Source organism: Tupaia chinensis, unplaced genomic scaffold, assembly GCF_000334495.1.
Source record: "Tupaia chinensis unplaced genomic scaffold, TupChi_1.0 Scaffold148904_1, whole genome shotgun sequence".
Lineage (NCBI taxonomy): Eukaryota > Metazoa > Chordata > Mammalia > Scandentia > Tupaiidae > Tupaia > Tupaia belangeri.
The window spans coordinates 2,153,426-2,165,242 of record NW_006208752.1 but is presented as its reverse complement, the minus strand read 5'-3'; the positions used below and the strand labels follow the sequence as shown (position 1 = coordinate 2,165,242).

General features: G+C 33.6%; 1 protein-coding gene across 1 annotated transcript in view; it reads right to left on the bottom strand.

The window, feature by feature from the left end:
* Positions 1 to 11,817, bottom strand: part of DZIP3 (DAZ interacting zinc finger protein 3) — a 175,447-nt gene that overhangs the window by 89,465 nt on the left and 74,165 nt on the right. Inside the window, exons 18-20 of the mRNA XM_006170766.3 lie at positions 5,260 to 5,285; positions 2,356 to 2,521; positions 658 to 753 (exon numbers count right to left, since the gene is read on the bottom strand). Coding sequence (XP_006170828.1) covers positions 658 to 753; positions 2,356 to 2,521; positions 5,260 to 5,285 — 288 coding nt within the window. The remainder of the gene's footprint in view (positions 1 to 657; positions 754 to 2,355; positions 2,522 to 5,259; positions 5,286 to 11,817) is intronic.

Here is an 11,817-nt window from a genome sequence, read left to right as displayed (position 1 = left end):
GAGGAATGGATTGAAAAACTGTGGCACATATACTCTATGGAATACTACTCAGCCATAAAAACCAACAAAACCCTGGCTTTTGACAGAAAGTGGAAGAATATGGAAGATTTACTGCTGAGTGAGGCAAGCCAGGCTATGAAGGAGAGACATTGTATGTCCCCACTTAACATATACCGAATGTCTGCACTCTATGACTGAAACGGATTGACTAACGGTTGTATAAACACAAGAGATGGGTGTGAATGTCAGATGAGGTGTATGTGGAGGAGTGGGGCCTAATGAAGGCCATTTGGAGAAGGGATATGGAGATAGAGCATTGACGGGATGGGGAAGTGTGGTGTTATCAGTTGAAGATATTTTGATCAACGGGACTGGGGAAAAATGTTCACATATTGAAATGCTCATATTGTAAGCTAAACAATGTGATTGAATGTATATACAAAAATAAATTAATTTTTTAAAAAAAGTTATTTGATAATGATGTAGATAATAATGTCTTCGTCTTTACTGATATGCATGGTAATCATGCTGGAAAAAGAAATGTAATACACTGTAAAGTTATATGTGATTAAATGTAATATAGAAATTTTAAAAAATACCATTAAGTTTAACATTTGAAATACTTCTTCCTTCATATCTAATGACAAAAGTACCTACTTCACACTGATAGTGCAATCTGAAAAGCTGCCGCTGATAAGCCATTCTCTCCTTTTCAGTTTCTCCATAGTCTGCAGTGACTTTGCCAGTTGAGCCCTATTGAGCAAATAAAATATGCAGGTCTTATTTTCCTTTAAGAATAAAAAGCACTAATATTTTAGTTATTTAAAGGGAACTTAAAGTTGCCATCTAACTCCTCATGATGTCTCCACTCCAATATAACTTCTCTGATTTGTTTAGCGAAACTCAGCTCCCCCTAATGATAGCACTCACTGAACTTAGAATAGTTACTCTGCTACACTACTAGATAATACTATCACGCCCCAGAGGAGATGGCCATGCCACAGTCACCTCTCCTCCATTCTCCTCTCAGGAGTTTGGACACTCAAGCACACACACATGGAGTTTTAAGTCGCTGGGTCCAGGAGTTGAATAGCAGTCAACTATGTGGGAGTCCAGCAACGTAACCATTTGCCATTTGCTGGTCCCATTTCCTAAGGTTTTCTTTATAATGCTTTTATTGTCATTAGAACAGTCAACATTCCCATCTTAGAAGAGATAAAACAAGTAATTTGTCCAAGGTCACACAATTAGTTAAGTAAGCAAAAGAGCCTGGATTGTAACTCAGGTGGTTTTTACTGCCTGAGCACTTAATCGGTGCATGATATATCATCGTTGTTGAACGTTCTCAATTCCTCCACTAGACTGTAAACACTATAAGCACAGGGACTTTGGAATAGCTCTTGACACAATGTAGATGCTAAATGGTTTTGAATAAATTAATGAATATATTTTTGAAAGGTGTGTAGTAACATTTTGGTTCTATTTTCAGGTTTTCATAGTTCTTATGACTACTGAATGAAAAGCAGACGCTCCATATTTAAACTTTAGTATGACATCCAATGATAAGAATATGTCATTTGAGTTAAAATATACATATTCTATAACAATACAATTGGAAAGGAGACAAACAGGTATGGACAATTACATGAATGTTGTATTCTCAGCCAGGGAATTATCTGTACTAACTTTACCCTGGACAATGAATATTCCTACATAATATGTACCATTATATTTAATGTACAGAGCAGGTTATATTCATTAAATTCTCATGAGTGGGCAAAGCAAGTATTTTTAAAAAGACTCTTATTTCTTATGTCTAATTAAGTGCTCTGTTGTGCACTTAAATTACACTCAAATGCCTCTTCACATAAAAGTACATGATTCCAAGCAGTGACTAATACCAAGAAAGAAATCAGAAAAAATTATTGTACCTTAATGTGTTTTGTTTCATGATTAACAACCAGATGTAATTTTAAAAGTGAAAGTAGTTTTGTTTTATAAAACTGTCTTTCACAATACTTAATCCAGGGAAATTATGGCAGTATTTTTTTTCTTTCCTAATAGTATTCATCAACCTTTGCAAAGAATGCATTTGTAATAAACTCTGCCCAATACAATAGATAAAGCCAGAAAACTGTCAGGACTAAAGTGAAATTTTCTAATTCCTAAGGTTCTTTCTTTTTTCTTCACCCATTCCCTTTAATATTGTCTTTCATGATTTTTCCTTCTTTTCACAAACATGGCACAAATCACTGGACTTTTCAAAAAGTTACACTGCTCTAAAAGTGATAGAGAAAATAAGGTAATAACTGTTCCTGCAAAAAGGAAAGGAGGGCTATGCCTAATCATGCTTACCTGCTCTACCATGTCCAGAATATGCAATTCATCTAGGCTATAGAACTTGTCTTCATTTGCAGAATCTTCTTGAACATCACTTGTATCATCTTTTATAAATCTACTGACTGGGTGTAGATTTATTTGTTCTTTCTTCAGCTGGTCTTCTTTTTCTACTGTACATGGGCTGCAGTGGTAACAATTAATGTGATCCTGTATACTTATATAGTGCTTTCCGTCTAAGCTATTATTTCCCAAATTAGTACTCTACTGGTCTTATGAGATGCTCAGCAATAAAAGGATTCATGGTCAAAGAAAGTCTGCTCATATTGTGTCTTTCTCTTAAAGATACATAATGAATAGTTGATATGACAACCAAAGGTACTTATTTAATTCTGTTCTTCCTAGTGTTGTCAAGAATTATAAGACCTCAAGCGTTAATTTTTCAAGTTATAACTATTAAATAAGTTACATTAAGAAGACACTGTGAGAAATATTGGCAAATGTTTCCATATCTGCTATACCACTTACTGTCACAACACTTCCTCGCTCCCCCACAATATTCTTGGCAGGTAGATTGGTTTAATGAGCTTAAGGTTTTAGTCCAATGTATATTTAAATAGAAGGTCACAAATAGTAACATAATGTATTGTAAAATGGAGGTTTCTTTTTAAAAAACTGTAGTGATAATATGGATTTCAATAACTAAATCACTAACAGGGACCACTGAAATATTCTATACATACAATGGCAATTTAACAATATTTATACTAGCAGTGAAGGTACTTAATGAGAATAGGACAGTGTGGAATGGGGTAAGTGAAGAGAAGAGGATAGAGAAAGATAGCAAGTGAACAATAGAGAGGCAGGACGTTAGTGAGAAACAGATAGGGCTTATTAACTCTTGATGATGACATGTATAGTATTCTCAACTGGATTGGTCTGAGAAGTATTTCATGATGGGCAAAGTATTTTTACAAGCAAAATGAGAAATAGCAATTGACTATTTTAAAAAATAATTAGAATAATAAAAATAATGATTGGGGAAAACATAGAAAAGATATTGAATGTTGAAGTGGGGAGATTAATGTCTCTGTACTGACTGACATGCATGGCATTCCCTTTTGAAAAAACTATGTAATACACTGTAAAGTTATATGTAATCCAATGTAATAGAAAGAAGATTATGATGATGATAATAAAAAAATAAAATTTAAAAAAAACAACAATATTTATACTTAGGTTTAAATTTTCAGTGCATGCTACTCTCCTTTTAGCTGGCTATTACTTATTAGAATGGAATGAAATTCCATTCTAATCTTGCTTAATGGTAATAAAAAATAGTACTTTTATTTATAACATGTTATAAATGATTCTTAGTGAATAGAAAACTCTAGGATATATACTTTTTTTAGGACACCGAGATCTTGAAAAAAAAAAGGGGGGCATCCAATTTTTGCAGAAAATTTCATAAAACACTACATAAAGTCATCAAAGTCATCAGGTATCACTAAGGTTTTCTAGAGTAACCAAAACATTTTGCCAAGGTCAATGAAATCAACTGCTTGGTTCCCAAACCCAGTGAATTTTCTATGCTCCTTAAGAGTTTTTTTTTTAAATGAAATGTTTCCAGGCATCCCTACAACTGTAAATCATTTATGAGTTTCTATTTTTGAATTTGTACTTGTATAGATAAATTTATATTTTTGTATTTGATTTTTGAAAAGCTCCCAAAGATTATTCCTAAATTTTTAAGTACAATAACATTATCAAAAAAATATAGGAACATGTTTATATTTCTGAGATGTAAACTGATGCATGAAGAGGTAAGATTACAATTATATATGGGATTTAAAGCACTTTAACACAGAACAAAATGTCAAAGGGATATAAAATAAATGTGAAAAAAGAAAACTGTGGAATTGGGATGACAGATGCATACACTATTGTACTATAGACTATTCTTTTTATTTTGTGTTTATTTGAAAATTGCCATTTAAAAACAAAGCTCCCCAGGTGATTTGATCATAATCGATTTTGATCTACAGTGTTAAAATGATTGAGGATACTATTTCATCTATACTATTTTTATGAAATTGTAACAATGCCTGAAAAAAAAATAAACCTATTGTTCCAGTGGCTTAACTTGCTGCCAAAGGAACAACACCTTGAATGATGAACTACTTTACATACAATCTGGATTATATCCATTAACAGTGAGAAAATATCAACCACAAGTGACAGTTTTAACATTAACAAAGTATGTTCTTGTTGCCATTTAAAGTTATTTTAATTTATGTTCTCAGAGTATTTTCCTAAAGTTACTAAAATGCAGTTAAACTTTCTGGTGAGAATAAGGATCTCTCATTAGACCGTCTCCCCTCTTTTGCTTACTACATAGTCAGCAACCGTATGGTTGCACAATATATCTCACAGTGGTCTTTGACATTAAAATGTTTTCATTAAAGATTCAAAGTTTTCTGTCACTAACTGGGATTAAAAAAAAAAAAAGCAAGAACAAAAACATTTCAGGTTATACAAAAAGACAACACACCAAACTAAATTCTTATAAAGGAGTCAGTAGAACATAATAATGATTTGACCATTAAAGTCAAGTCTTACTTTGTCTAGATTTGACTAACAGAATGTACACTGTATTTTTAAAAATTTTATGCTCAACTCAAGTTAGTCCTTGAATGAAGCAGTTAGCATCAGCTGACTCCTTAGGAGCCTTATAGAAAAACGTTGAGGGATTCTATTTTTCCAAATCAAATGATAATTTAACTTGTTTTTTTCTGTAATAAAGCATAAACATTAAGATGTGGAATTCTCCTTTCTTCCTATAGTGAGAACACTTCTTAAAAGAAGGCTGTGCCATATTGGCCAAGCACATCTTTAAAATGTTAGGGAAAAAAAATTACTTACACTTCCTCTTCTTTTGATTCTTTATTCTGAAAAACAGAAAAAAATAAGCACTCCATATCAGCTATGTCAATATAGCATAGTCATATATAGATGACTATCCTAGATGAATAGTCACATATACAGATCAGTGTTTCTCAGACTTTTCGATCACAACCAAAGTAAAAAATTTTATATTATGATGCTATCTTCACTTACATATATATCTTTACATGTACATATAAAACAAAAATAAGTACCATGAAATAAATTTTATCCATATTATATGTGATAAAGTCTGGTAATTTTATTAATATTTATTCTATTTCTTTTAAAAAATGGTGATTGTGACCCAATAAGTTGATTTTATGATTTGCTACTGAGTCATGAAACATAACTTGAAAATCACTAATTCAGATAGGTGAAGTGAGGATCGGGGCTGAGTCTGTACCCACCGGTATACCCTAAAACAGGGTATACATAATTTTCACTACACTAATTATAAGTCTTGAAACCTACATGTAAGAAGAAATCAGACTAATTAATCATAATTAGAAGGAAATATTTAAAAGCCCTAAATTTTATCTTCACTAAAAGAAAAAAGGAACATTCCAAATATAAAGGGAATGTCTATATTAACATATATTGAATACTTAACATATATTAAATTAAGAGTATTACAGTATTAATTTCTATCATCTCTTGCTTACAAAAAAGTTCAGGGTTTCCTTCTCCACAGATACAATGCTGTATGAACAAATCTGTTTTCCTTGCCTGTATATTAAGTGAATTTTCATGTTTCAGTGTCTTTTTTTAAGAATTATTTAATTTTATTTATTCATTCATTCACTTTAATTTGACTAGAGAGAGACAGAGATAGAGAAAATGAGAAAGCAAGCTGCCAGGTCTGGAACTCGAACCATGGTTACCCATGTGGAAATGTCCAGTGGCTTAACCACCATGCCACCTGCTGGCTCCAGTACAATTCTCTCTTATATGAATATGCATCTCCACAACTTCCCTTCTGAGAGGCCATCCAATTTGAAGATCTGAATTTACTTCCTATCACATTTTTTTTCCCCAAAAGCTTCATCAAAGAAACCCTTCTATTCATGGCCTACCCTAACACTTGGTAGGGATAAGATAATCTAATTAATCTGCAAAAGAATTGTTTACAATTTGGATATATTAAAAGCTAAAAACCTAACTGAAGAAAGAGAACATATAAAGTAGCTACAAATTCTCTATGCATATTAATTAGAAGTTACCTGTACTAAATCTATTTGCTATACACATTTTCTATTATCTTCATATTCTCCTAGAAGAGTCTCTCATAGGTACTTTAGGACTACTGTTAGGTAGACATATTACAAAACAAATAATTACTAGAGCATATAATTTCATACATATTTTATCATAACTCTGTATAAAAACTATTTTTGGACAAGCAGATAACATGATGGTTACACATTGCTATACTCCCATGTAGTCGACTACAGTTCAAGTCCCAGACACAGTGGCTTAAAAAATTCATGCCAGGTACATGTGTGTGCCCAAGATCATGAGAGGAGAATGGAACAGAAGGGACTGCAACATGGCCAGCCCCCCTAGGGAGTGATTTCTCCCTTTCTGTCTCTCTGTCCCTTGGATGAGTGCATGCATCCTATAGCAAAAAACTCTTAGGGGAAAAACAACAACAACAACAACAAAAAGGTAATTTTAATGTACTTGATTTTTTTCCCCCGGAAAACTACTGATAAGAGAATTTCATTGACTTTGCTTTTTATAACTGGCTGCCTGCACAACAAATAGACAAATCTTTGCACCCACAGTAACTGAGTATATAAAAAGGACTAGAGATGCTCCTCAACTTATAATGGAATTTCACCCCATCGACCTATCCTAAATTTATAATAGCCTAAGTTAAAAATGTACTTAAAATCCTGATAGACATATTATAATGTTGAAAAGTAATTAAGTCAAACCATCTTAAGTCAGGGACAGTGTATATCCTACATATCTATGTAAAATAGTCACATGCATAAATTTTAGCATTTTTTTGTCCTGTACTTTACAATTTAGTTAACAGATTATTAGATACAAGATATTAGATACAAGATATAAGATGTCCACATTTTGTATCAATAAAATTACCTTTTCTCTCAGCCTAGTCTTGTATCATAGTACTTAAGTCCTTTGTGCAGAGAGCTGGATCCCACATGGCCAACCAGTTTGATTCTGGCCCAGGTGGCTTGAAAAACATGCAAGGTGTATGCATGTATGTCCCCAAAATCTTGATGGGATGGAGCAATGGAAGAAAGAAATTATAGTATGACAACACCCCACTAAAGAGTACTTCCCTTTTTTCCTGTCCCTCTCTCTCCCTCTCCCTCCTTCTTTTGTCCTCCCTCCCTCTCTCTCTCTCTCTGGTAAGAATAATGAGCCCTCCAGCAATAAAAAATACAAAATTTTCTTTTCAAAAGTATTTCAACTTCTTTTAGTAAGACAGACTGAAAAAACATCGCAGGATGTTAAAGAAACAAGAAGTTCCTAGATATTTGCTGACCTTAAATAAAATTTTTTTAATATTACTATTTCCCAAATTTTCAGTGACGTCAACATTTATTTCCAATTGTGTTGGTTCCCTCTTTAATTTTAATTTAATATAGGAGTGGGGCTTCCCACTTAACTAAAATCAAGAATGTGGATGCTACTATATTTTCATTTTTTAGAAGTAAAGAGACATATACACTTGGAACTTAGCTCTGTAAGTTTCACAGCTGCAGATTGTGGATTTACTTGGTTAGCATTTTGTTCACTAAAATGTTGGCAAAATAAATGGTTATGGCAAGAAAGAAAATGGAAGGAAGTACTAAGAAAAGAATTATCTTAAAGAACTATGTGAACACCATAATAAATATAAGCTTTAAATACAGCACATGCAACAAACTGAAAGCCCAGAGTGAGTTCTTCTAATTCAAATTCTAGTAAGAGCTTATACTTCTTAGAGATTTTTAACAAATCTGTTGAAGATTCACTGAGTACTGAAGCCCCATCATTAGACCTGTACTTCCTGGTCTAATAATTTGGCAAAAATAAACTAACAAACTAGGCTGTGTTTGATTAGAACTGTCTAAAAATTAAAAAACCAAATCAAACAAAAAAACTTTCATGTCTTTAAGAAATAAGCCCTAATTTTCTTTTTCTTTCTTTCTTTTCTTTTGGAGAAGTTTTTGCTATAGGGCACGTGCGCTCGCCAGAAAGACAGAGAAAGAAAGTGAGAAATCACTCCCTAGGGGGGTTGGCCATGCCACAATCCCTTCTCCTCCATTCTCTTCTCAGGATCTTGGGCACGCACACACACGTGCCCAGTGAATTATAGTATGACAACACCCCACTAAAGAGTACTTCCCTTTTTTCCTGTCCCTCTCTCTCCCTCTCCCTCCTTCTTTTGTCCTCCCTCCCTCTCTCTCTCTCTCTGGTAAGAATAATGAGCCCTCCAGCAATAAAAAATACAAAATTTTCTTTTCAAAAGTATTTCAACTTCTTTTAGTAAGACAGACTGAAAAAACATCGCAGGATGTTAAAGAAACAAGAAGTTCCTAGATATTTGCTGACCTTAAATAAAATTTTTTTAATATTACTATTTCCCAAATTTTCAGTGACGTCAACATTTATTTCCAATTGTGTTGGTTCCCTCTTTAATTTTAATTTAATATAGGAGTGGGGCTTCCCACTTAACTAAAATCAAGAATGTGGATGCTACTATATTTTCATTTTTTAGAAGTAAAGAGACATATACACTTGGAACTTAGCTCTGTAAGTTTCACAGCTGCAGATTGTGGATTTACTTGGTTAGCATTTTGTTCACTAAAATGTTGGCAAAATAAATGGTTATGGCAAGAAAGAAAATGGAAGGAAGTACTAAGAAAAGAATTATCTTAAAGAACTATGTGAACACCATAATAAATATAAGCTTTAAATACAGCACATGCAACAAACTGAAAGCCCAGAGTGAGTTCTTCTAATTCAAATTCTAGTAAGAGCTTATACTTCTTAGAGATTTTTAACAAATCTGTTGAAGATTCACTGAGTACTGAAGCCCCATCATTAGACCTGTACTTCCTGGTCTAATAATTTGGCAAAAATAAACTAACAAACTAGGCTGTGTTTGATTAGAACTGTCTAAAAATTAAAAAACCAAATCAAACAAAAAAACTTTCATGTCTTTAAGAAATAAGCCCTAATTTTCTTTTTCTTTCTTTCTTTTCTTTTGGAGAAGTTTTTGCTATAGGGCACGTGCGCTCGCCAGAAAGACAGAGAAAGAAAGTGAGAAATCACTCCCTAGGGGGGTTGGCCATGCCACAATCCCTTCTCCTCCATTCTCTTCTCGGGATCTTGGGCACGCACACACACGTGCCCAGTGTGAGTTTAAGCCACTGGGTCCAGGACTCAAACCATGGTTGACTACATGGGAGTTCAGTGACATAGCCATTATGCTAACTGCTGGTCCCACAAGCCCTAATTTTCAACATAATTTTTCAGAGAAATGTTACAAAAAAATGATGGCTATGATAAGTATGAAAATCATATTGACATTTATCAGATTAGAGTATAAATTATCTTTATTTTATTCCTGACCCCAAAAAATATTCTGATATGGTGTAAATTCATCTTCATTGTCTTAGGTTTCATTAATGATTAAAATTTGTTTATACTTTCAAATTACTAATAACATAGGCTTACAGATTGCAGTTGGGCTAATTTTGTCATTAAGTATGTTATATACAGAGCGTATCAAGTTTTAAATATATGATTCAAACTGGAAAACTAACTTTTTCTTTTTACATGTCTGCATAGCTTGGTAATTTAATGCTTGATTTAAAAAATAAGAAAAGACTCTGGCATTCTCTTATAGTTTTCAAGAACATAAGAGACTTTTGCTAAAATTGTGTTACAGATTGTGACTTGTTCATTTTGCAACTGACAAAAACTAAGGAAGAGGCAATGGAAGAAGTTTGTATTTGTACCATTTTTTTGTTGTACATCATTGCACTGTTGGCAGACTATCAGACATAAGGAATAAAATCAAGATTTCCTTAGGTTTTGAAAAATGCTCCTGAATATACCAGTAGAAGCTATGTTTAAAACAATGAATAGGCATTTTTAATATGAGAATGGTGGGACCAGCAGGTGGCATAATGGTTACATCATTGGACTCCCATGTAGCTGATCATGGTTCAAGTCCCTGACCCAGTGGCTTAAAACTCACACCAGGTGTGTATGCAAAATCCCAAGAGAAGAATGAAGAAGGGATTGCAGCATAGCCATTCCCCTGGGGGGTAATTTCTCACTTTCTGTCTGTCTGTCTGTCTCTATCTCTCTGGCAAGTGAATATGCCTTATAGCAAAAATCTCTCTTAAATCTCATGGTACACAGTAAGCATTCAATAAAAAAAAAATGTTGGCAAAAATAAATGGTTACGGCAAGAAAGATTATGAAAGGAAGGGAAAGAACTGTATTAATTCAAACTATGCATAAACACTATGATAAATATAAACTTTAAATATGGCATGTGAAACAAACTAAAAAGCCAGAATAAGTTCTTCTAAATCAAATAGTAGTAAAGCCTTATACTTTTACATGTATAAAGAATGGTATGGAGAAGAGGATTCCTCATGGTTCCTGCTAACTAGTCATTTCAGAGGACAGGAAAAATGAAGATTTTCTACCGATAATTCAGCCTCTAGCAAACAGAGCTAGCATGGTAGAAAGCCCCTCTGGCCTTCTATCTGTCTCTGTGCCTCTGTCTTTGTCTCTCTCTGCTTCTGTCCTCTCATTTTTTTGTAATTTTTCCTTTTTATGTTTTTTTTTTAAAGGTAAAGTTTTCCTTTTGCTCCTAGCTCCACCTTTTGTTTTGTTAATAATCCCCTCTGATCCTTCTGCCCAGGCAGGAGAGTTGAGGCCTTCAGAAGAGGATTTCTCATGGCTCCTGCTAACTAGCGCACAGAGCAGTTTTCTACTTTTGGGGTTTTCAAATCTTTTTTGTTGTTGTTGTTTTTGAGAAAAACAATAATTACAATTTTTTTCTTTTTTTGTTGTTTCTCTCTCTCTCTTTCATTTTCTTATTTCTTTTCTCTCCGCTCTTCAATATCCATTCAATGTGTTTCTAGATGGATCTAAGGGCACTGTAGCTAAACATAGAAATACTATTAGGGTTAACATATTCCTCAACATCTACTGAATCTGCTGCACCAGCGATCACAACAGAACAGCAAAGAGATTCCAGATCACCTCTTTAATGCTTGCTCCTGAACACTGAGATTGAACTTCAAAAATTCTAAAGAAAAACACCATCCATCAGATGACAAGAAATCACCGCAGGACCACAAGAAATATGGGAAAGCAAGAAAATACCTCTCCTCTAAGGGAAAAGAATAACTCCTCTTGATCCACAAGCAGTTCAATGCAAATCATGGAAATGTCTGATAAAGAATTTCGAACATTCATAATGGCAAAGCTAACTGAGAAGGAAGAGAAGAGAGACAATGAACTGCTAAAGAGAAAGGAGAAAGAAGTTGA